This window comes from Notolabrus celidotus, chromosome 8 (assembly GCF_009762535.1).
Source record: "Notolabrus celidotus isolate fNotCel1 chromosome 8, fNotCel1.pri, whole genome shotgun sequence".
NCBI lineage: Eukaryota > Metazoa > Chordata > Actinopteri > Labriformes > Labridae > Notolabrus > Notolabrus celidotus.
Genome location: NC_048279.1, coordinates 27,167,967 through 27,194,543, shown reverse-complemented (window position 1 = coordinate 27,194,543; position 26,577 = coordinate 27,167,967). Strand labels below are relative to the sequence as shown.

Sequence of the window (26,577 nt, the reverse complement as noted above, 5' to 3'; positions counted from 1 at the left end):
TTTGTAAGTGATCATTAATTATGAATAAATAGTCTCTCGTTATCTGTCTGAAGATTATATTAATACTGTTATTTATCATTTAAGGCAGTCACAACAGTATTGTACATTTGATTGTGTTCTAGAGTCACTGATTCCACTGACTAAGGTTAAACTTGGGGAACCTGTGACTTTTGTGTGTGTTTTACCCCATGATGCAGTGAGAAGTAGGCACTACTGTCACAAACAAAGTGCTGGGATAATCTGGAGTTAATCCTGACACTGTAGGGAAAGACATTATCTTTTTTTTATGTTGGATTTTTGCTAATAATATGACAGTTTGAAATTATTATGATTATGATTATGATGATGATGATTATTATTATTATTATTATTATTATTATTATTATTATTATTATTATTATTATTATTATTATGCATGAAACTAACAATGCATCGTGACTTCACTGTTATACCTTTCAATAAATCCTCCAAACATTACTAAACTGCATCCCTGACATCCCCCTAAACAACCATTTTGAGTGTAATGTGTGTGTGTGTTTGTGTGTGTGTGTGTGTATGTGTGCGTGTGTGCGTACGTGTGTGTACGTGTGTATGTGTGTGTGTGTGTGTGTGTGTGCGTGCATGCGTGCATGTGTGTGTCAGTACATGACACAACAGAACTGTAAGCTTTATGATGCTTAAGATGGTTTTATCTGTCTCATATTCATTGTTAGTCAAATGTAAAACTCATATGAAGCTAAAAAGAGGTTAAAGTACCTCACACAGCTGGCTGCAAGATTTGTGTGACCTCCTCCTTTAGATTCACTGAAGGAGTTCACTCACAGAGCCGTTTAAACTGATGGATGTATCAGGTGAATGAGAAAGAGTGTTAAAATGTCCAGAACTCAAAAATGTCAAAATGAATCTCTCAGTTTGAAAATGAAAACACATATTTTTTTATTGCAGCTGTTTACAATAACTTTCAGATGAAGACCAGGAGAGTTTGTCAGATTGTACAGTTTGTTCTCACACAACAATAATGATGGAAATAAAAGTAAAATATGAAACAAAATATATTATGGGCTTAATATTTCCTGGATAATCGAGCAATTGGATGCAGGGTTCAGATTGATCATCTTCAACAGTATCAGCATCTAACTTGAGCGTACACCCCGTCCTCAACTAACTCTCTCTTCTTTCTGCCTCTTGATTTTTTTGCAGAAAAATTCAGTGCAGCGTAGTTCAATTCATCATCAGCGCCAGTCTGTACAGAGACATAAAGTAGTAAAACAAACAATAATATAAATATAATAGTGTCTGTTTCAAGTATCAAGATTTATTTTGTGTTATCACTTGTGATATCACTTACTTGTAGGCATGCGCTGTCAGCTTGTGCTTCTGAAATTTCACTTTCCAATCCTAGAGATAAATAACACGATGAAAATGAATATATATGGATAAATGTACTTAACTTGACTCTTCACATGAGAGGAGAATGTCTTTAGAGAAGATTTCAGATTGAAACTGTTGACTATTTACTAAGTAATAGAGTAAAAAATATTTAAAGGTTGAGTCTCTGAGATGAACAAAAGAACAGCATGTTTTTATTTTAACTGCATGTAGCAGCTATTCTTCAGAAAGGCAGGATCAATATGTAAAATGAGATGTTTTAACCCTGTATAGTAAAGTTTAACCAGTTCATGTGCAGAAAATGGATTCATAGTTTGAGTCTTTTCAAAGTGACAGGAATATTGTACTTTTTTACAACGCTTACCTTTAAGTTGTTCAAGAGATTTTTGTTTGCATAAGAGGACAACGTTTCCAACAACAGAAATGAACAAGCAGACTATTAATATCCCCATGGCAATCCATTCTGGATGAGTTTTCACTGGAAAACAGACAAAGCCACTCGTCAGTCGTGATGTTACCAACATGTTTTGAATATTTCCTCCGTTAATGGATGCCAAGTCATACCGATTTCCACTTTTGTTCCATCTCCAAATAAGATCTGTCCACATGTGGCCACAGCACAGTAGTAAGTCCCAGCATCAGAGGAGCTGACCCTCTTGGAGAAGCGATAAACACAGCTTTTCTGAGTGTCAGATCTCTGCTCACATTCACCACGTCTGTTTTCATCAGTGTAGATGATGTCTGGATGGAATCTATCTGATCTGGATCTGAACCAGTACACACTGTGACCTTCTGGACATGTTTTATTCTCAGAGTCAGAGAGGACTGAACACTGCAGAGTCATCGGGTCTTCTGGACGGACTGGATCAGAGCCTGTCGACGACTGAACAACAGTCAAGTTTGATGTCCTCGGAGGGTGTCCTGTAAAAAAGCAAAACAAAACACAGACCAGGAGGTCTTCAAATGTCAATACACAAAGTAAAGTAGTTTTAAGTTATGTTCATGGAGAATTTGTGCTTTCCAAGGATCCTCATTGGACAAAGGACGATAGAAGAGGTTGTGAGTTGAGATTGTTTGCAGGTGTTCACCTTGGTCAGGGTTATGATTCCTTCTACGTAGTTTCAAAGTTCACAAAGTTGGAGCCCAGTTACACACAGAAGCTTTCTCTTCACCAAACAAACAACCAGGCGGTAAAACCCAGTCAGTACACTACAGAGAGCAGGTTCACTGTTAAAAGGTGACCAAGAGCTGAGCTGTGCAGCTTCCTTTAACTCAGCTTTCTTCTCTGTTCATGATGTCAGATGACTGAAATCCTCCAGCCCAAGAGTTACACAAAGAGATAAAGCACAATGCTTTGAACTGGATCAAATGTCAGAGTAAGAACTGAGTCTTCAGATGAAAAACTGATTCCTTGCTGGAATTTCAACATTGACTAAATGCAGTAATTAACCTCACATGATCTTTCAAGCTACATTTCATAATTAATATAGAAATTATTTCATAAACCTTTGCTGGATGGGATCTCTGCTGACATTTTAGAAAATGTAAAGAATGTATTAACAGGTAAAAGTCTAAATGTAACTTGAGTCTAACAAGTCCTGATTGTCTTGGAGGTCATAAGGGAGGTTAGATTCTGGGTGAAATGAGGACATTAATAGTATACTGAACATATCCTTTCAATCTTAATGCGTAGGTCTATTGAATAGATAGTTAAGAAATCTCAAAAGTTGCTCCAAATAACAGTAAATAAGGCTACTGTTCTTACAGTTGTTCAGAGACGTCAGCTCGGTGTCACTGAAGTGATTCTCATTACATATTTACCTGTTAATGACAAATAGGTTGAACTCCAAGTTGGCACACTCCAGTACAATACTCCACAGTGATACATCCCCTCATCTTCTTGAGTTGTTCTTAAAATGGTCAGATTGCTCATATACTGTTGAATGTTTGCACCAAATCTTGAAGGAGAAAACTTTGGCTCATACACAGTTGTTGCAAATTTTCTCAGTGTCACGATTAATTTCAGAGTTTCCCCGGCACTCTGCTTGAACCAGAAGATATTTCCGATTAACTCGTCAGAAGAAACGTGTGTGAAGGTCACAGGTTCACCAACTTGAACTGTTTTCACTGGAATCAGTGGATCTAAATGAAAACAATAAAGACAATAAATTCAAAATTAAATAACAATTGACATAAAGGCATTAAAAACAGAGTTCACATTAAGAACTCTTCATCAGATACAAAAAGTTATCAGTCAGGTGGACTCTATTATTTATTACTTACACGCCTGATGGAAGAGAAGCAGTGTAATCCAGAACACAATCATCTTGACACTGTCTGTTTTTTGGAGACTTCTCAGTTATATTGTGACTGAACACGGTGACGTAGGCTTCAAAGTCACTCCTTCAAATGCACCTCATTGGTTATCTCAATAGACATCAAAAGGCCATTTCCTACCACACCGCTTTGTGCTTGTTATAAAAAGCATCAAACACATATCCACTCCCTTCAATGTTTCATTTAGAAATCACTTTTAACTCTCACCAGATTATAGAACTCTGAAACATGAAGTCTGAACATGGATTGGGTTTCATTTCTTTGCAGATTGTTCTGCATTCCCTCAACATTTGACCCTGAAATGTTTATTTGTCTTTCTAAATGTGTTTCTTTTTTTTACTTTTATTTTTTTCAAGGGCACTCACCAGCAGCAAAAACATGCTGGCTGATTACACTGCTTCTCCTTCATCAGGTTTGTAAGTGATCATTAATAATGAATAAATAGTCTCTCGTTATCTGTCTGAAGATTATATTAATACTGTTATTTATCATTTAAGGCAGTCACAACAGTATTGTACATTTGATTGTGTTCTAGAGTCACTGATTCCACTGACTAAGGTTAAACTTGGTGAACCTGTGACTTTTGTGTGTGTTTTACCCCATGATGCAGTGAGAAGTAGGCACTACTGTCACAAACAAAGTGCTGGGATAATCTGGAGTTAATCCTGACACTGTAGGGAAAGACATTATCTTATTTTTTATGTTGGATTTTTGCTAATAATATGACAGTTTGAAATTATTATGATTATGATTATGATGATGATGATTATTATTATTATTATTATTATTATTATTATTATTATTATTATTATTATTATTATTATTATGCATGAAACTAACAATGCATCGTGACTTCACTGTTATACCTTTCAATAAATCCTCCAAACATTACTAAACTGCATCCCTGACATCCCCCTAAACAACCATTTTGAGTGTAATGTGTGTGTGTGTGTGTGTGTGTGTGTGTGTGTGTGTGTGTGTATGTGTGCGTGTGTGCGTACGTGTGTGTACGTGTGTGTGTATGTGTGTGTGTGTGTGTGTGTGTTTCTGTGTGTGTGTGTGTGTGTGTGTACGTGTGTGTGTACGTGTGTATGTGTGTGTGTGTGTGTGTGTGTGTGTGTGTGTGTGTGTGTGTGTGCGTGCATGCGTGCATGCGTGCATGTGTGTGTCAGTACATGACACAACAGAACTGTAAGCTTAATGATGCTTAAGATGGTTTTATCTGTTTCATATTCATTGTTAGTCAAATGTTAAACTCAAATGAAGCTAAAAAGAGGTTAAAGTACCTCACACAGCTCGCTGCAAGATTTGTGTGACCTCCTCCTTTAGATTCACTGAAGGAGTTCACTCACAGAGCCGTTTAAACTGATGGATGTATCAGGTGAATGAGAAAGAGTGTTAAAATGTCCAGAACTCAAAAATGTCAAAATGAATCTCTCTGTTTGAAAATGAAAACACATATTTTTTTATTGCAGCTGTTTACAATAACTTTCAGGTGAAGACAAGGAGAGTTTGTCAGATTGTAGAGTTTGTTCTCACACAACAATAATGATGGAAATAAAAGTAAAATATGAAACAAAATATATTATGGGCTTAATATTTCCTGGATAATCGAGCAATTGGATGCAGGGTTCAGATTGATCATCTTCAACAGTATCAGCATCTAACTTGAGCGTACACCCCGTCCTCAACTAACTCTCTCTTCTTTCTGCCTCTTGATTTTTTTGCAGAAAAATTCAGTGCAGCGTAGTTCAATTCATCATCAGCGCCAGTCTGTACAGAGACATAAAGTAGTAAAACAAACAATAATATAAATATAATAGTGTCTGTTTCAAGTATCAAGATTTATTTTGTGTTATCACTTGTGATATCACTTACTTGTAGGCATGCGCTGTCAGCTTGTGCTTCGGAAATTTCACTTTCCAATCCTAGAGATAAATAACACGATGAAAATGAATATATATGGATAAATGTACTTAACTTGACTCTTCACATGAGAGGAGAATGTCTTTAGAGAAGATTTCAGATTGAAACTGTTGACTATTTACTAAGTAATAGAGTAAAAAATATTTAAAGGTTGAGTCTCTGAGATGAACAAAAGAACAGCATGTTTTTATTTTAACTGCATGTAGCAGCTACTCTTCAGAAAGGCAGGATCAATATGTAAAATGAGATGTTTTAACCCTGTATAGTAAAGTTTAACCAGTTCATGTGCAGAAAATGGATTCATAGTTTGAGTCTTTTCAAAGTGACAGGAATATTGTACTTTTTTACAACGCTTACCTTTAAGTTGTTCAAGAGATTTTTGTTTGCATAAGAGGACAACGTTTCCAACAACAGAAATGAACAGGCAGACTATTAATATCCCCATGGCAATCCATTCTGGATGAGTTTTCACTGGAAAACAAACAAAGCCACTCGTCAGTCGTGATGTTACCAACATGATTTGAATATTTCCTCCGTTAATGGATGCGAAGTCATACCGATTTCCACTTTTGACCCATCTCCAAATGAGATCTGTCCACATGTGGCCACAGCACATTAGTAAGTCCCAGCATCAGAGGAGCTGACCCTCTTGGAGAAGCGATAAACACAGCTTTTCTGAGTGTCAGATCTCTGCTCACATTCACCACGTCTGTTTTCATCAGTGTAGATGATGTCTGGATGAGATTTATTTGATCTGGATCTGAACCAGTACACACTGTGACCTCCTGGACATGTTTTATTCTCAGAGTCAGAGAGGACTGAACACTGCAGAGTCATCGGGTCTCCTGGACGGACTGGATCAGAGACTGTCGACGACTGAACAACAGTCAAGTTTGATGTCCTCGGAGGGGGTCCTGGAAAAAAATAAAACAAACACAGACCAGGAGGTCTTCACATACACAGAGTAAAGTAGTTTTAAGCGTGTTCCTCAGCTTGTTTGCAGGTGATCAGCTTGTTCAGGGTTATGATTCCTTCTAGTTTCACAGTTCATAAAGTTGGAGCCCAGTTACACACAGAAGCTTTCTCCTCACCAAACAAACAACCAGGTGTTAAAACCCAGTCAGTGCGCAACAGAGAGCAGGTTCACTGTTAAAAGGTGACCAAGAGACGAGCTGTGCAGCTTCCTTTAACTCAGCTTTCTTCTCTGTTCATGATGTCAGATGACTGAAATCCTCCAGCTCAGAAATTACACAAAGACATAAAACACAATGCTTTGAGCCGGATCAAATGTCAGAGAAAGAACCAAGTCTTCAGATGAAAAACTGAATCCTTGAATTTCAACATTGACTAGATGCAGTAATTAACCTCACATGATCTTTCAAGCTATATTTCATAATTAATATAGAAATTATTTCATAAACCTTTGCTGGATGCGATCTCTGCTGACATTTTATAAAATGTAAAGAATGTATTAACAGGTAAAAGTCTAAATGTAACTTGAGTCTAACAAGTCCTGATTGTCTTGGAGGTCATAAGGGAGGTTAGATTCTGGGTGAAATGAGGACATTAATAGTATACTGAACATATCCTTTCAATTAGCTATCTTAATACGTAGGTCTATTGAATAGATAGTTAAGAAATCTCAAAAGTTGCTCCAAATAACAACAGTAAATAAAGCTACTGTTCTTACAGTTGTTCAGAGACGTCAGCTCAGTGTCACTGAAGTGATTCTCATTACATATTTACCTGTTAATGACAAATAGGTTGAACTCCAAGTTGGCACACTCCAGTACAATACTCCACAGTGATAAATCCCCTCATCTTCTGGAGTTGTTCTAAAAATGGTCAGATTGCTCATATTCTGTTGAGTGTTTGCACCAAATCTTGAAGCTGAAAACTCTGGCTCATAATTAGGCATTCCAAATGTGTTCAGTGTCACGATTAATTTCAGAGTTTCCCCGGCACTCTGCTTGAACCAGAAGATATTTCTGATTGACTCGTCAGAAGAAACGTGTGTGAAGGTCACAGGTTCACCAAACTGAACTGTTTTCACTGGAATCAGCGGATCTAAATGAAAACAATAAAGACAATAAATTCAAAATTAAATAACAATTGGCATAAAGGCATTAAAAACAGAGTTCACATTAAGAACTCTTCATCAGATACAAAAAGTTATCAGTCAGGTGGACTCTATTATTTATTACTTACACGCCTGATGGAAGAGAAGCAGTGTAATCCAGAACACAATCATCTTGACACTGTCTGTTTTTTGGAGACTTCTCAGTTATATTGTGACTGAACACGGTGATGTAGGCTTCAAAGTCACTCCTTCAAATGCACCTCATTGGTTATCTCAATAGACATCAACGTGCATTTCCTGTTTCTTTAGAAATAACGCCTAACTCTCACCAGATTACAGAACTCTGAAACATGTAGTCTGAACATGGGTGGGTTTTATTTCTTTGCAGATTATTCTGTAATTCCTCTACATTAAACATTGAAATGTCAATTTCTCTTTCTAAATTTGGAATACAAAAGTACAATAAAAATGATAATATTTTTTATTCACTTTCATGGCACTGAAGGTCTCCATTTAAGGCTGTGTTTCTTTTTTCCTTTTTCAACGGGCACTTACTAGCAGCACAAACATGCTGACTGCACATGCCAGGGCTGTTTAATCATTTGTCATTTGTATTTATTTATAACATTACAATTGTTCTCTCTTGCATGTGATCTATCAAAGTCCAAAGTGCAAATTCTGAAAGTTATTAAAAAATTGTTCCTGTTCATCGTTCGCCAAGCTCTTTTACTGACTCACTTAGGGATGATACAGCAAAGTTTAAGGAGCAGGACCGCACCCCAACCACGGCCTCTCCCAGCACTCATAAATGAGTTTTAAGGTCAGCCTTCTTTCACTTACACAATATTACAAAAATGAGACATCCTGTCTCAGAGTGATGTAGAAAAACTAGTCCATGTATTTGTTACCCCCATGTTGGATTACTGAAATTCCCTTTTATCAGACCGCCCTAATAAGTGTCTAAAGACTCATTAGTTTGTCCCAAAATGCTGCAGCTTGAGTATTGACTAGAATTAGGAAGAGAGACCAATTACTCCCCATAATACCTAGAATATAATTTAAAATCCTTCTTCTGACTTACAGCTCTTAATGGTCAGACACATTCATATCTGAAAGAGCTCATAGTGACCTATTACCCCTCTAGTACACAACATTCCCAGCATGCAGGCCTGCTTTTAGTATGGGAGGTCGGGCCTTTAGTTAGCAGGCACGGAGATCTACCAGTCAGGGTCTGGGAGGCAGACACCCTCTCTACTTTTAAGAGTGGGCTTGAAACATTTCTTTGCGATATAGCTTATAGTTAGGACCGGCTCAGGCTTGGACCAGCTCCTAGTTATGCTGCTGTAGGCTTAGACTGCCAGGGGAAGTGACACACTGGGATCTTCCCCCAGGACTGAGTTCTTTCTTATCTTGTGTTGGATCTTTGTTCATAATTTAACAGAATACGGTCTAAACCTGCTCTATCTGTAAAAACGTCTTGAGATAACGTATATGAAAGATTGATTGATTGATTGATTGATCGATCGATTGATTGGTTGATTGATTGATTGATTGATCGATTGATTGATTGGTTGATGGATTGATTGATTGGTTGGTTGGTTGATTGATTTCCTGATTGATTGACACCAAAGCTACTTCCAGAGAAATATAGCAAGCGATACAGAAACACAACAAAAGTAGCTTGCTACATTAACATATTCTTATTATTATTAGTATGTCCAGTTCAGTAATACACAAAGAACAGAGGACATTTATTTATAATTCATGGTCAAAAACAGATGTTAAATACTCATTCAACATTAATCTGACAAGCAATAATGAAGCCAACCAAATAGAAATAAACATTTATTCTTGGGTCACCCAGGCAAACAATAATGCAGCTTGTCTTCAGTTTATACATTCCCCGTGGAGACACCAGAGTATGTACAGTCCTCTGGTAACTCCCTGGTCTTTGTCCACCTTTGCGTTTTCCTCGATGCAAAATCCAGCGCTACATAGTTCAGGGAGTTCTCTTCACCATCCTGCAAATGACAGTTATGACTGTGAGATATAGGAGCTGTGACACCACAACTATTTACATAAAATGGTGTTGATATTAAATATTCAAGAATCTGATGTGCTAACAAGAGATCCAGTGTTATTTATTTTATTTTAACAGAGTTGCTGATCCAATAATTATTTTTAATTTTGTGGGTTGAAACAAACATAACATGGCTGCTTTGAACAAGGAACTCCTCTCTTACTTCACCTCTGAGCCCCTTCAGGTTTTATTTCAAAGACAGGTTGAGTTTTGCCACTTCATTTAATCATAGAGATATAGAAATTAGTGATGCATCGTTGTGTCAAAGAAATCAGAAATTTCAACCAAGAGAATAGAAGGAAGTTTTGATGGTCAAGAATGTTGTTAAACTGCAGTTTATTTTCTATTTCACACCCACAAGTGACCTATTTCTTTTTCACTCTTTGACCAAATTGTTCCATAACCTTTCCCATGTGTTATCGCAGTAACCCTGACAATGACGGTCCACAGAGCTAAAAGAAGCACTTCTTTTAACCCAAACCACAATGTTTCCAAACCCCAGCCCAGTAGTTTAAGTGACTGATCTTCAGACAGTTATGCTGCTCTGTCAACAGGGGCAGAATATACATGTTTGATACTGGCATGAACCAGTTGGGAATACGTTTGTAAGTGGACCAAAATTTGACATCTATTTCTTTGACCAACATATCTACAAACATTAAACTTAATTTTGAGACTTAACTGATGCATCACCATACCAAGGTTAGGAAGTTCAATCAATCCTCAAGGTCAGGGAGTTATTAGTAAAAAATGCCCTCAATCTAAAATATACATCACATGGCCATGGCTAAAGCAGTTGTTATTCTCTTTGATTTTGGCATAAAGCATCACAAGGCTTAACCATCATTCATCATCCTTCAAGTTTTAAAATACTTAAAAAAAAACACACATTGAGGGAGAACTCTCCTTTACAACCATGGACACAGATAAAGTCCTCTTATTGAAGAGGGCAAAGAGGTAATGAATAAGGAGACACAGGTGAGAGCAAAAAGGCACAAGTGTAGACAATCACAAAGGAGGTAAAAAACAGGGAGTAAAACTAGACTTAACACACTTCAAGAATATTCGACAAAATAAAACACTGAAAACCAACTCAACAACAAGACCACAGGTAACCACACAGGGAGTAAAGAGACACAAAATACAAAACTCACAAGGACCACAAGAACACAAAAAGGTAACAAATGATGAAACACAGGACATGAATCACCCATAAACATCACTGGGATAACTCATAACTAGACAGGAAATACAAGCACAACAAGAAAACACAGATAAAACGCCACTACAATATCAATAGGACAAACGACTCATGACAAATCAAGCATTTAATGAAAAACTTAAGTTAATTAATTAAACATCAGCAATTCAAACTTGAAATAGCTTCAGATGCCCTATTATGGTCGGTCTAAATTTCAAGTGACATGAGTGACATAGTAGAAAAAAGCAGATATTTCTAACTCTGAGAGCTTAGAATAGTTAGAAATACGTTGTTAAAGGGTTCGTTCCCCCCACAAAACAGAAAGGCTAATTGTGAATCCTCCTGATGGTCAATTGGCTCCTCATCTAAAATGAGTGGAAGCTTTGTCCTCAAATTGAGATCATTCTGGTCATACAGTATATTTGTAACATATTTACCTCATAGGTTGGTCGATCCTCAGCAGATCTGGGATGTTCAGCTTGACTGTTTGCCGTTATTTCTCCTGTCAATAAAAGCAAGACATCACGGCAACAAGGCAAAAAAAAATAATTAAGAAATATTATAAAAAACAGTGCTTGCTCAGGACTTAATTAATGTGTTGAGCAATCTGAAGTTACCTTTGCATTGTTTACAAAGTGGCCATCGGCTTCTGGAGATAATTAGGGCAGCAGTCACAAACACACAGTAAGGCAGCAGCACCCCGAGCACGATGTACAATGGGTTCGGTTCTTTTTCTGGAAATGAAAAAGCAGAATCCCCCAGAGACATCTGACTTAAATTTTACATTGTTTTTACATGATCAATATTCAATAACAGTGGTCAACAGTGACACAACTCAAAGTGAATTCCTAAGAGAGTTTCTTACTGAAAGCGTCACTTGCTGAACTAATATTGTTGAAATACTGGAAGCAGAATCGTGTACATTAAACACTCCACGGCATCACTGGCAGTCCATGTCCTCCATTCACAAGTGCATCTGTTGAGGACTGAAGACTGAACTTAACCTCATAAATATTCATTAATGTGTGTGTCTATTGTTCGTCCTTGCACCATCATCAATTCAAACGTGTTTTTCATCCCAAACTTTGTGTTATTAGTAGACACCTGCAAAAGTGTTTACAAAAATGTTTCAATAAACATTCTATCTCCAGAAAATAATCATGCTTGCATTTTCATTATTGACATGTTAGCCCTCTGACCTTTGTAGGTATAGCTTAGATCACCACTGCGCCAAATGCTGTAATATCTATGTCTTTTTTTTTTTGTCATGTTGTTTACATAGTCTTTTTTAAAATCTAAATTGTTTTTTATTGACCCAAGTGAGACATTTTAGATTTTTCTTCATTAAAAAAGCTTTCCTTTCAGCGATGCTATAAAGCAGAGTTGCAAGAGCAGGACCACACCTAAAACCTGCCTCTTTGGGCGTTCTTACAAATCAATGGCTGCAAGTTCAACATGAAATTCAGAATCATTATTACAGTAAAATAAATAGTTGTCATATTGCATCCCATTAATGCATATTTACGTTTATTATTATTCTCATTTGAATAAGTAAACATTATTGATAAATGGGTCTTTTGGGATTAAATATTCTCACACATCAACGCAGTGCTGATTGTAGTGGTTTTCTATCTGCACTCTTTTGTTTGAAGGGCCATCCATGCGAGTTTCAAACACAATTCAGATTTTCAAAAGAAACTATCAATACTCATGATTCGTTAAGCGCAGAAAGGATGTTTTGAAAAACGTGTTTCATAAAGCCTTGGTGATTTAAAAGCTGCAGTGTAATATAGTTTAGTATATGGTTGTGTCTGATCCCTCCATCATTACTATCTTACTCATACATCCTCACAACAACAAAAAATAATGTAAACTGCTTAAGACGGGGTGAACAAAGGAGGAAGAGGCCTTGAATGAACAAAGAGCAGGGCAGGAAATGGACATAAATCACACAGAGGTACTGAGAAAATACTAAGAGAAGAAGAACAAAAGAAAAAACTATTTAAGTAGTGCATGCAGTTGTTAAACATGATGTGGGTGTTTCTGTCTCAAGGTTCTGCATCTGTAGCCTTCTCACACTGAGACAGTGGCTCTAACCTTTGTGGCTTGTAACACCTTGAAATGTTAAGTAAACTCATGCCCACCACATATAAACTAACACACAGTGTTTACAGCTGTAAGCATTTCAAATAGATCTAAATGCCTAACGTAAAATTCAACTCTGTACGCAGGAAGCAAGAATATTAAAAAATGAAAGGTGCTGCAACTAATTTAAGACTTAAAATCATACTTGTCTCCACTGTAGTTCCTTCACCAAACAGGATTTCTCCACATGTGGCCACAGCACAGTAGTAAGTCCCTTCATCAGAGGAGTCCTGGATAGTTTTGGACAGACTGTAGACACAGCTTCTCTCCCCTTGTTTAAATCTCATGTTATTGTGAGTGTAAATAACACCTGGATGAGATTCTTCGAATCCAGCTCTGAACCAGTACACGCTGTGTTCACCTGGACACTGGACTCTGGTTTCTTTGTACTTGTGGAGAAGTGAACACTGGAGATCCACTGAGGCGCCCTCCTGGACCGACTGGGTCTCTGGTCTCTGGCTCACGTAGACTGATCTCTGGTGATTTTTATGATCTGGGTCATACACAGCAAAGAAGGATTAGCTCGTGGTTTTTGGTTACTAACGGAGAAAAATCAAACAATGAAATGAGCATACCTTACCATTCACATTCAAGAGAGTAGTATTGATAACTTTCATTTCATATGCTGTTCCAGCTTGACAGAAGTACGTGGCTTCATCCTCTTTGCTTACATTTCTGATGTTGAGAGAAAACAGAGTATCCGTGCCTGTGACTGTCTCCTCCTGTGTGACTTCAAATCTAGAGTTTCTAAATTGTTCCTCAAGTTTCAGGCTTTGAAAACTTCCTCCTGAAACTTTTTCAACCATGTTTCCAAACTTCAGCTTGTACCAGTAAAACAACCCGGCTTTATTCCCCAAGATTGAACATACCATGTGAAAATCATCACCAGGTTGAATGACAGTCACAGAGAACTGGTGAGAAATTGTTTGACCTGAGAACAAAGAACCAAACATGTCAGAGTGAGAAGATAATACAAGGAAAAGGATTAAAATCTAGAATCCTACTCAGAATGTTGTACTTACATACTGTACTGAGAAGAATCAAAGCAGCCAGCCTTCGAATCATTGTGCTACAGCACCTGTCTGTTGCACAACTGCCGTCTCCCACTCAGATGGTAGATTAAGTCTGAAAGTGATCAAGGTTTTCAGAGAGCAAATCACAGTGATTGGCTGAAACAAAGAAAATGCACTTCCTTCCTGTAATTTTCCAAGCAAGTGGCCTATTTACAGTGAACATAAACTGAACAAATAGTGTTTTTAAATGCCCAAGCAGATCATTTTAAAGCATAATACTGACTTTAAATCATAAATATTTCTATGATTTTACATAGAGGAGTACATTTAAACCAATATGGATGTTTGTGAAATGTAGAAATGTTTTTAGTTTCTGTAGGATTCTTTAACACACTGTAAGTTTTAGACTGAAATCAAATTATTGAACAAAATAAAAAAGGTGGAGATTCTTTTCCCCTTAAATTAATAAATGTGGACCTTAATAAATGTGAAACAAAGGATGGATTAAAAGTCTTCTAAATGAAGTGTTCTCATAAGACAAACAAAACAAAGTCCCATTCATCTCCTCAGTGTCACTTCACTGTCATTCAGGATTGGGCAAATTAATAAAACTGTTGGAACTGGAACACAAGTGATAATATTTTATTTTGAGTAAGTGCTGTAACTAAACATATGTTCCTGTTTTTATATGTTTTCAATTTTATTTTAAAATCCTACATCAGCTGACGGAAAGCCTCTAAAACCACAGTCTCATTTCAGTTTAGCTTGAGGGGTCTATGTAGGCGAAGAAAGCCAGGTCCTTCATAATAATAATAATAATACATTTTATTTAAAGGCGCCTTTCTCGGCACTCAAGGACACAGCACAGATATAAATATATACATACACGAATTTACATTAAAGGAAAGAAAATCTGAGTCAAAAATGAAAACAATATAAACTAACAAGGGGTAAGAAAAAAATAGAAACAATAACAAAATGACAGTGCAATTGGAGTCAGACGGAGTAAGCGGTTTTAAACAGGTATGTTTTGAGTTGTGATTTGAAATGGGCTGGGTCCTTTTAAGGATGCTACCCATGAGTTGAGTCACAGTTTAATTTTTCTGGCTGTCCTTTGATTGACAGCAACTGTCTCCATTATACATCTGTCCCTATCTCACTGGCCAGCTCTTTGTTTCCCCCCCTCTGAATGTCTTTGCTAACTGTAGTTTGTGGGTTGCTTGGTTCAATAGTCCATCAGGTTCAATAGTTTTGACTTCATTTGATTTTCAGATATTTGGGTCTTTTCCTTTTCCCTAACTGGATTGGCTTATTTCAGACTGTTTTCAGGTGTTATAACCTTATTTTGGCAGTAAAGGGCATTGAAATTCATCCATTGTCTTTTTTATCTCTGCATCTGAGTCTCAAGATGGGCATACACTGCGCAAGTTGAGGCCACTTGACACCAATTTTGCCAAAGTAGATCAAAGCCTGATCAGCTGATACTGGCTGGTGTGATTAATCTCTGGTATGTTCAAAGTTTTGGTCGGGCAGCTGCACACTGGTATAAAGAAAGCAGAGTCATGAGCCGGTTCCTACCTCAAAGGTTGTTTCCCTGATTGCGCAAAAATGGCAGAGAGCGTGTGAAGCACTATGGCAACATGGCTTGATGTGAACAACTGAAATACACATCAGCCATGACATTATGACCACCCATGCAGCTCCACCAGAAGGCCTCTACAAAAGAGATAGTTGGACTTGCGAAAGCTGTATTCTCTGACGTCAACTTCTGTATGTGGGAGTTTACAAAGGAAACTTTGACGTGTCAAAGCTCCGTCCATATTTCACCTCTACAGTGTGAGCACTCAGGTTATTATTGGCAGTCAGAATGTACAGAGTGAGCACTTAAAAACCGTGCTGTGCTTCGTAAACGATTCACTCACACATTGTGAGTTCAATTTACACCACAACATTTATAAAACCCTACAGTGTTTGCTCTGGCCTTACAGGTCGGAAACAGCCACAGGGAGCAAGAATGGCCAAATAAAACAGGAGTCAGTGTAAACTTAACTCAGAAACATGGATGAAAATACACACACAAGGGCTTTTTCCGAAACGGCCTGCTACATACTACTTACTAATGTAGTAGGCAGTAGGTATTGCCTACTACATACTGCGTTTGAATTTAGTATGTAGTATGACTGTTCTGTCCGATCTGTCATGCAGCATGCTGAGCCAGACTTTGCTGGATTTCCGGTTTTGGAAAGCGGAAGTAAACAACGGCGAAGCCGATAAATAAAATGCTTATTTAGCATCCATTTATGATTTAAAAAGTTAGGAAGTGGTTTATATGTAATTTGATAACTTTCACAGCACCCAAAAACAGATTTCATCCCGTCAAAAAATGAGGAAAAAGAAAAAGCAGAACGAGCGCTGTGCATTGTGGGAAACAGTACGCGAGGCAGACTGGTCCGATGCACACTGAGATATTTTCCCGTATCAGTAGACATCCGGGGAGTTTTGGCTTACTGCAGATTTTGCTCTTGTTCACATATTACTTACTACATACTGAATTTTGGACATATCAGTACGTACTGCTAGTATAGTAGGCGATTTTGGAAACAGCCAAGGAATACAAGAGCACAAGACATGGTACACAAGGCAAGAGGCTACAAAATAAAGCAGGAAACAACCAAGACTCAAAACAAGGAAGAGGCAAAACTTAAGAAAAGCAAATCATGTCTGCAACATGACAACACAGTTTACATTGAAATGTATGAAATAATTATACAGTACAGTTTACCACAAGTAGACGCCTTCTGTTTTTAAAAATAGCTACTTTTATTACTCTGTAATTGAAAGCCATGCTTTAACTATTTTATTTCCACATATAAGGCAACAGTTTCACAGTGGTGCATTTAGTTCTTACCTTACAGTAAACATCTGGTGCAGGATGCACGTCTGTCCTATGAACTATGCAGACATCAAACATTCTCAGAAGAAGCCAGGATGTGTTATTTTTAACCTTTTTTTTTCACCTTTGCAGACAAGCTTTTACGAATACCTTCTTGTAAAAAAAACCCACATTCTTTAGCACCTCTCTGAAAGCTGAGAAAAGGTATAGGAGGGGAAAGGTACACCTCCACAGTTGACTATATAGCAATGTTCAACTAAGTAAAACCAGTGGACTGCATTGTGCTGGTTTGGGAGGATTATTGCTCTGTGATTGGGACTCTCTTTGTGGTTTCTTCAGGATTAACAAAGGAGACTCCCAAGAGCTCCAGTTTAAATTTGAGCTAACTGGAAAACATTAGCATGCTACGGAGCCCCTAAAGTGACATGTGCAGAAATTTTTTTTTGGAAAGTATCTCGTGCGCACCAGATACTTTCTCGTGCGCACGAGATACTTTCTCGTGCGCACGAGATACTTTCTCGTGCGCACCAGATACTTTCTCGTGCGCACGAGATACTTTCTCGTGAGCACCAGATACTTTCTCGTGCGCACGAGAAAGTTTCACGTGCGCACGAGAAAGTTTCACGTGCGCACGAGATACTTTCTCGTGCGCACGAGATACCAAGTTAGCACTGGAGATCAACCAGTTTCGATCTAAAAATGACAGTACAGCAGTTAGTTGAGCTTTATTTCAACCTCGGGCTGCCTTGTATCTTGTTACATTTATATACGGACTGTTCAGTCTGCATTTATGAACTGTTTGTAATTTGTGAACCTCACTGCATTTGTGAATGGAATTTTTGAGACTGCAGGGCAATGTCTGTAACCAATCAGATGTCTCACTCCTATGCAGCCAATCATAGTGTAGATTCCAGGGTATGTGGTTGTGAAGCGATCCCTTTAGCCATGCCCGAGACCAGAGCGCACCGAGACCAGAGCGCACAGAGACCAGAGCGCACCGACACCAAGACTAGTCGATATCATCCCGCATTTAGGCAGTTATTTAATGAGGACTATGTTTGATCCTTTGTTACAATGGGTAGCCTATCTGCAAACGTTTTATCCTCAGCCCGTTACTGTATTATTGATCAGTCTGACGTTCGTTTACCTGCATATGAAAAGTGCTTTAATTCCTTTAATTTGAACATTATACTGAAGAACTGATTTAGCTTTGGTAGCTTTGGTAGTCTTTGGTAGTCTTTGGCAAATCAAATTGAACTTATTTTTATTGATCAGATATTATCTGTGGTAATAATACTGTTAAATGTGGTCACTAGATGGCGCCCTTGCTCTTTGTATTGTACTGTTCTGTCAAAGGTTACACTGTGCGTGCAGATGTGACGTCATCACACAGTATTTGCGCCCTGTTATGTTAATGAAGAGGAGAGCAGGAGATTATGTTTTATGCCAGGATATTAATGATGAAACCTCCTGTACGGCCTCAATAAATATGTCAAAGTCTAAAGAGTAGAGACTGACTCAAGCTTTGCTTATTCTCCACAGCAAGAAGACACCTGTGCACTCCAGTGCTTTACAAATACATTGAGCAATTTCCTAATCAGTGTTCTATTAACTTTGATATACCAGCAGTGTAAAACGGACTTCAGCAAATCTGGACCAAGCATAAAACATCATCATGGTGTTAACATAATGGGTTAAAGGAATTAAAGCACTTTTCATATGCAGGTAAACGAACGTCAGACTGATCAATAATACAGTAACAGGGTGAGGATAAAACGTTTGCAGATAGGCTACCCATTGTAACAAAGGATCAAACATAGTCCTCATTAAATAACTGCCTAAATGCGGGATGATATCGACTAGTCTTGGTCTCGGTGCGCTCTGGTCTCTGTGCGCTCTGGTCTCTGTGCGCTCTGGTCTCGGTGCGTTCTGGTCTCGGTGTGCTCTGGTCTCGGGCATGGCTAAAGGGATCGCTTCACAACCACATACCCTGGAATCTACACTATGATTGGCTGATACTTTCTCGTGCGCACGAGATACTTTCTCGTGAGCACCAGATACTTTCTCGTGCGCACGAGATACTTTCTTGTGCGCACGTGAAAGTATCTCGTGCGCACGAGAAAGTATCTGGTGCTCACGAGAAAGTATCTGGTGCTCACGAGAAAGTATCTCGTGCTCACGAGAAAGTATCTGGTGCTCACGAGAAAGTATCTCGTGCGCACGAGAAAGTATCTCGTGCGCACGAGATACTTTCCAAAAAAAAATTTCTGCACATGTCACTTTAGGGGCTCCGTAGCATGCTTACCCACTAAGAGATTTTTTAAATGTGTCAGACCCCACACATGACAACAAATAATAGATTTGTATGTTCTTATAGTATGTGGTGAGCACCCAAGCAGCAACCTCTGGTCTTAAAATATGAAGCCCCGGCAGAAGTGCTAAAAACTGCAATCTGTCGCTTGAGGTTGGCTGCAGAAAAAAATGAAACCACATACACCCATTCAAAAAGAGAATCTTTGCAGCATGAAGAACCATGTTTACAGACTGGTTCAAAAACAGTTTATGTCTGAGTAATTTCTCTTTCGGCACACACTGTACGGGGGGGGGGGGGGGCAGTGTGTGTTTGTCACCGGCTAAAGGCCTGCCTCTTTACCTCACACTAGCTTGGGTGAAGTTTGGTTGTGTTCGGCATTTCCAATATGGCGCCCGCCGACGATAGGCTTCAAAACAGCGCTCCGGAACAGATGGGTGACGTCACGGATACTACGTCCATATTTTATACAGTCTATGTGAGCACCAATATTCAGAGTCCTTTACCAGACTTTAGAGTAAACAAACATGAGGGCTGACAGGATGGTTGTCAAACTAAACCTTGCTAGCTGCTCAGCTACTTGGTACTTCCATTGGGATATCAATGTCTGTTCAACTCGTTTACTCGTCAGTTTGATCGTGAATTGTTTTTACAGCACACATTGTATCAACAGCTTTCAGCAAAGTGGTCTTTCATTCCTGACATCCATCTGACATTATGCTTCGTGTTTACTGTTGTTGCCATGGCTGTGTTAGTTGTGCTTCCTTCTTCAGTCAGCTTCATGATTGGCTATCGTTCTTTTCCTCTCTGCAAAGTACGTGCTCGGCTGTTCCTCAGGATTTCCGATCCTAAATATTGAACGTTCGATATTTAAAAACAGGGAGGCCTCAATTATCTTTCGAGTAAATTGGGGGAAGTAAAATATTTTTTAACACAGCTCACTCTGCGGGAAAATCTAGGGAGAAAGATGATCGTTAAGACCATCAAAAAAATTGGGCCTTTGCTGACTTTTTGCAGGAATCAGACTTGCATCAGGCCCGATTATCTTGTAGTTTGTACCCAGCTTTAGACGATACTTTGGTGAACATTTCTCCAACTAAAATGTTATGTCATGTTAGTATAATCACTGGGTACATATCAACATGCTTGCATACTGTATGTATTTCACTGCGGTAAGATAGCTTAGCACAACCCCACATAGTAGCCAGCAGGTCTTTAAACTCACAGGCTCAGAAAAGCGACACATTGCCAGATGAATCTAAACTTAAGAGGTTGACAATAACCAAGCAGTGAATTTATGAACAGACACACATGGCAGGGGTTGAGTACACGTATGACTGGCTTTATAGTGTTATGAAATAAAGTACATGCATATTGAATGACTTGAGCAGAGGGACATAATTTGCTGCACCACCACAGATGTCATTCCCCTGTATGAGTTTACTTTGAGAGAGTTGCATGCACAGTGTTGGTGATGAGATCCCTCACTGGCCTCCGGACAAGAAGAATTATAATACTGTAAAAAACTACAAGTACCCTTTCTCCACCACCATTTAAGCTACCTTGAAACATGCATCAAACGTGTCAATTTTTTATTCAAGATGAGTTTTCAGTTCGTGGCTCTCCTCTTCTAAATTGTTGTTAATTTGTTCAAAAAAAAAACAATATTTTGAGGTGACCTTCTGAAACAGGAAGCTTGAAAGAACAGATCTGTTGTTTGGCCTAACCACTTCAGAGGTGAGATGTGACATTCTCATCACAGGAAATAAGAGATAGTTGAGACCCTGCCCACTTGTTACATAAATAGAGCATGGCTGCTATAACAACTGATGTATATTTGTTGCAAAGTCACACCATCACTAACACTGTTTTTGATGAAAAAGCTGACATTTTCCATATACACCTGAATGGCCATCACCTGTCTTCTAATAATGAATTCATAAATAATAAGGATCTACCTTGAATGACAATCAAAGAAAGAAAATGAGATTACCAGGTGAAAGTGTTACTTTAATCTGTTGTTTCAAATTGTGCCTAACTTATTAAGTACAAAACTAAATTGGTTGGCTTTATCTAAAGATATTATGTGAGGATGAACTTAAAATATGTGCTTGATTTTTATCCCTATTTTGTCACAAAGACAAATCAAACAAAGTGCAGCGCAGTCAAAGATGTAAAATAAATGCATATTATTTATTCTATCTATCACACTATATGTTAACCTGGTATATTTCAGCTTGTTCCTCCTTTGGTTATATGTAACATTAAGAAGTAATTGGGCAAGTAAGCATATGTGACTCATTCTTGTTGCACAACAGAGAGGAAAGAATCAGATAACTGCAAAGAAAGTGTCATTTTTTTCATATTTATTTTGGATGGACAAGACAAAAGCCTTTAAAATTCTGTTTGTACAGAAATGCTAACAATATAGGTTCCACATATTTGTACGCAAAAACAATAAGTAAAAGGCAAAGGATGCATTGGTAAATCTGTATTTTCACAGCGCTATAGCATTTGCATATGCTGTGAAACAACAAGCAAACCCACAACAGGAGCTGAATCTTGAGCTGCAGGCTGTGGCTGGCCAATTCTCTGCTTTTACCAGACCACCGTGCATGTTTACTCAAAATGAACAAGAAACTGGGCTTCAACAGGATACGTAGCTAAGGTACAAGCGGTCTGAGCAGGCTAAATTTAGCAAAGACCGTTAACCTGTGAGCCGAGAGCTCGTTTCCTGGATGTGCGCTTTTTTTTTGTCAGTCAAGTCCTAAAAGCTGAACAACTTTCCACTCATCCATATGCAACCACATATGTTTACTAGTTTTTGTATTCAACTTTTGTGGATACTTTAGTTGTCTTTTACACAAATACCAGATCACAAGCTTTGTGATTGGTCTGCTGCTGGGTAGCATTGTATTTCCTGCATTTACATAAGATTTACAGCACATCAACATATACAGCATAAGCTTTCATTAACCCAATCTTTAAATGTCCGACTCAACAACAGAAACATGTTTACAGCTGATACACCACATACAACACAGTGTTTGTCTCTGTAGCTACTTTATTCATATGAGACAACTGAGGGTGTGAGAAGATCATCTGTCAAAGCCATACACATTATTAGGGGTGCGGTGGCTTTTAGTGATAGGTTGATGCTGTGAACTGTCTGCTGAGGTGTGACCTTAGCAAATTCAGTCACAGAGCTTAACCTCTTAGCTGCAGGTTTGTGTTGCAGTTTGTTTTACAGGCTGCTAAAGAAGTGTGTGCTCTATTTTAATTGTTTGAAAATCTAATCTTGTGTTTTTATATATTTTTCACTGATTATAAGCTTTTCACCTGGCAATAGTTGAGTTTGTATTGTATTGGTAATGTCTTTATTGTCCACTAAGGCACCATCTTATACAAATTTCATTACTTATGGTTTCAGAAAAACACAGCCAAAAGGCCTTGAATGTGAACAATCAGTTAGTGACATCACGGTGGCTACGCTTAGCATTTAACCAGTCTATGGTTGAAAGAGCTGTAATGGTCTGCAAAAAGGTTTCCCATTAAGGCAGACCTTTAAATGTTTGTCTTGAGCGTGGTTCAGCAGATAAAAGTAAGACAAGACCAGCCGGACTAAATACAAGCAGACTTCCTCACTGGTGAGTATAAAAAACATCTCAAAGCCCATCAAACCTAACCAAGTTGTGACAGATCTCTTCCCTTTGTACAGGAATAGTAGGAATATGTTGATAGATATGATTTCTTGCCTTACAGAATGGTGTGAAGAATAATATCAGATTTTGGAAATATTTTTTATTTATAATAGTTACAGTGAGCAGCAAGATGGACGGTCTCAGCATCACTCAAAGATGTGGGCGACATCACAGTTTTCTCATCACATACTTTCTCCTCTGTGCAAAAGAATCGCACATCCCCTTCACTTCAGCAGTGAAAGTAATGAATGCAATGAAATACGTGGTATCAATGCTCAGGTGTTTGTATTCCTCCAAAACCCTCTCGACAAACAAAGAGTTGCAAAATAATAATGTGTTTTAATTTCCCTTTATGAGAAAAGGCTTTGTAGAGCTGTAGTGTCCGAAGAGTAAGCTAGACCAGCAAAATCAACCCCTGTGGTTTCACACCTCACTCTGACCACGCTACACCACACTGCTGCTGAATTTTCCATGCAGCAATGTGTTTTTGTCACATTGTCAGTGCGGGCTGTGGGAAAGCATCTCATGCATCAATTTACTTCCCATCTTGTAACTTGTTGACAGACAATACTGCAGATCTAGCCCTTGTTCTGTGTGTGAAAAAACAAGAGAGTCTGGGTTCTAACTTGCATAACCCCCTTATCACTGAGTTAACCCTTACTGAACAGCTCATGCTTTGAAATATTTGAGCAGAGGTAACATTCAAACTAATCTAATGGAATAGAAAATGGCTTTGTGTGTGCCTTCCTATATATCATTGCCCGGAGAAATGAACCAAACTAAAATTTGAAACTGAAATTCCTTTCTCACTACACAATACCCATATTTTTTTCAATCGGTGAAACCAGGTCTGAGATCCTCTACTTCTAAAAACAAACCTTGCAAATACACAAGAGGTCAAACAAGATGCACAAAATCTTCCACCAACTGAATCACGTGTCATTATTCCCCACCCACTAACCCCCCTGAGTTTTTTCTTTCCAAACACTTACTCAGATGGTTCAATTTCTTTTTAACCACCATTTCCTGTGTGGTGTTCAAGTTTTCTGATAAAACAACAAAAAAATTAGGTTATTTTAAGTAACTCGGTTTACCTACTGTTGTAGAAACAGCACAGATATATTACCTTACTACCACAGATGTTACAACCAAAAAGGGATGGATAATAACAATGATGGTTGATGTAATCAGCTATATACTGCAGTTTATTTTTGGCACATTGAAATGTGGATGATTTTGTTGTTGCAGAGGCTGTGCGGATCTGTCAGCATGCTGTGTTGGACCACCAACCAACTGCTAATAAACGCTCTGGTGCCACCTAGTGAAACATTAGCTTTTAATATCCTTTATTGAAGGATCCCAAGGTTTTCCTTGTTAATGTTCACATTTTGCAATGTGTTTTTACAACCAAAATTCCATAAGAGTTGGAACCCTGTGAAATATGTTGATAAAACTGAATTTGATGGTTTGCAAATCATTCAAGGCATATATTTAACAAAAATAATGCAAAGACAACACATCAAATGTGGAAATGAAATAATGTATTTCTTTATTAAATAAATATTTTCATAATATAATGCAATATCAAAGAAATCCATGAAAAGGAGTCTGGGACATTTTATTGAGAGAATGCATAACTTTAAATTTATGTTTAATGGCTGACCAGTCAACAGCAGAGAGAAGATGATGAGGAGGAAAACAGCACCAACTAGTGGGGGATGTTAAAACACACAAAGAAGAGCATGAAAGAGGCTGATCAAATTAACGATAACATACAAAGAGCAACCACAAACCACATCACAGTGAGGGCTCTGGCAGTGTAACAGGGCTGTTTGAGTGAGAAGAAAATGCTAACAGAAGTTACAGGTGCTGCTGTTATTTCCTGCATCAGGCATAACAATTGGAAAAACACTAATGTTTTGACTTTCCATGAATGAAAATATTCAATTTAATGTGATTTGCAACAATAAAGAAGGCTTATTTTAAGACTTTATCAGGTATTAAAATGCTATGTTATAAGTAAATTCAAACAAAGAGTACGCAGATAAGAGTACAGTTGACGTGGCGCTAACAACCGTCTAATCTAAAGGGATTCTTTTTTTAGCTGCATAAATAAATCATTTTAAATCAATCATTCATCTTTAGCACTTTAGCTGAAGTAGCATCTAAGCTACCCTGCTCATTGGGTATGAAGGGTATGATCTGCTTAGCACTGCTGAGGCAGACAGTGAGCAGTTGGCTGTTCAGTATTCTTGAAGTGTGGGTACATTTTTTATATCATTTTTATACTTATAGTTATACTACTAGTTTACCATTCTATTTATTATTTGTTTCTATGTTACTTTCTCAAAAGTTAGCTTTAGCTAGGTGAAAAAGAAAACTGTCTGCCTCAACCATTTGCCTGAATCACTTTATTTAAAATCTTGAATATGGGTGGAAAATGATTTGGCTAAAAATAAACATTTTGAACCATTACTCATTTTGGCCACAAGAGGCTCAAGAGCAGAGTTATCCAACGTTTTTAAAGAGGACTAAATGCATTCATGTTCCATCAAAGTTTATGTTTTATTGTGTTTAAAAAGGTATTACATTGAAATTAAAAGCATGATAATCAAAGACATTTTAACATTCATGTTTTTTGTTTCCATTTTAAAATTGCATGGAAAATCTATTCAATTTAGTCATCTTTCACTTGCCAAACTAGGATTTACCACCCATTTTTATATCAGATATCAGAATATGAAGAAAACTTAAAGAGGCAGAGAAAATGATTTAATAAACCAAAAGTGAAAATTCAAAAAAACTTACTTCAATCAAAATCCACAGAAGAAACACTGGAGAAGACTCACATGAGTCCCTACCAAGTGACATGTGGTAGTGTTTTCTGAAAATAAATCTCTACTTTTTTCCACAGTAAGCTGTATTGTCTCATTCAACACCAACCGTGACAGTCTTTACAAAAAAAAACACTTCTGTATTGAAGCAGTGAGTCTTAAGGCTCATGGTTGTGTTTGCTTATAGGTCAGAGAGAGGCCTCACTGTTGAATTCAGTCTGATTCATCATACTTTATCACTTTAAAAAGGAAAATATGAAAACTAACTTCAAAGAACCTTTTTCTTTTTTTTACCTGGCAAACATTTTTACCTATTTTTTTGGGATGACATTTTACTTTTCCACCAATATGGGGTCATGAATCCTCTGATTAAATATGTTGTGCTATTTTGGATGCTTTTTCTTTCTTCTTTATATTTACTAATATTTTGACATGGTTTCCTTGCAGACAAGGTTTTCAACCTTAATGAATTAGCTGTTTTAATAAAAACTCATATCTATCTTGTGTTGGATAAAGTCAGTTTTATGTATCTTTATGGTGTTTTCACTTAAGGATTATTTTGCATTACCTTAAGAACTTAGCTGAGGTAGTTTATATTTGGAACAACATAAAAAAAACACCATCTGGTGTCACATGTGCTTTCTTGAATTGTTAACCCCCTTCTTAA

General features: G+C 37.8%; 1 protein-coding gene and 1 pseudogene across 2 annotated transcripts; both read right to left on the bottom strand.

Annotated features, from left to right (window-relative positions):
- Positions 1-980: 980 nt before the first annotated feature.
- LOC117817648 lies at positions 981-7,978 on the bottom strand (annotated as a pseudogene).
- A 1,586-nt stretch (positions 7,979-9,564) lies between these two features.
- LOC117817690 lies at positions 9,565-14,285 on the bottom strand. Of its 2 annotated transcripts, XM_034690443.1 has the most exons (7): positions 14,181-14,227; positions 14,028-14,089; positions 13,739-13,833; positions 13,304-13,651; positions 11,631-11,747; positions 11,451-11,515; positions 9,565-9,753 (listed from the first exon to the last, which is right to left on the bottom strand). In XM_034690443.1, the coding sequence occupies exons 3-7, from the start codon at positions 13,773-13,775 to the stop codon at positions 9,625-9,627; spliced, it is 696 nt and encodes a 231-aa protein (XP_034546334.1). In that variant the 5' UTR covers positions 13,776-13,833; positions 14,028-14,089; positions 14,181-14,227; the 3' UTR covers positions 9,565-9,624. The 2 variants fall into 2 exon arrangements, with proteins under 2 accessions (XP_034546334.1, XP_034546333.1); XM_034690442.1 differs by having other exon boundaries at positions 13,739-14,089; positions 14,181-14,285.
- Positions 14,286-26,577: the final 12,292 nt, after the last annotated feature.

Coding starts and splice junctions, on each gene's coding strand:
- LOC117817690 (XM_034690442.1), bottom strand. CDS start 14,223: ATGATTCGAAGGCTGGCTGCTTTGATTCTTCTCAGTACAGTAT. Junction 14,090..14,180: donor GATTCTTCTCAGTACAGTAT/GTAAGTACAACA, acceptor CTTTGTTCTCAG/GTCAAACAATTTCTCACCAG. Junction 11,516..11,630: donor ACTTTGTAAACAATGCAAAG/GTAACTTCAGAT, acceptor TTTTATTGACAG/GAGAAATAACGGCAAACAGT.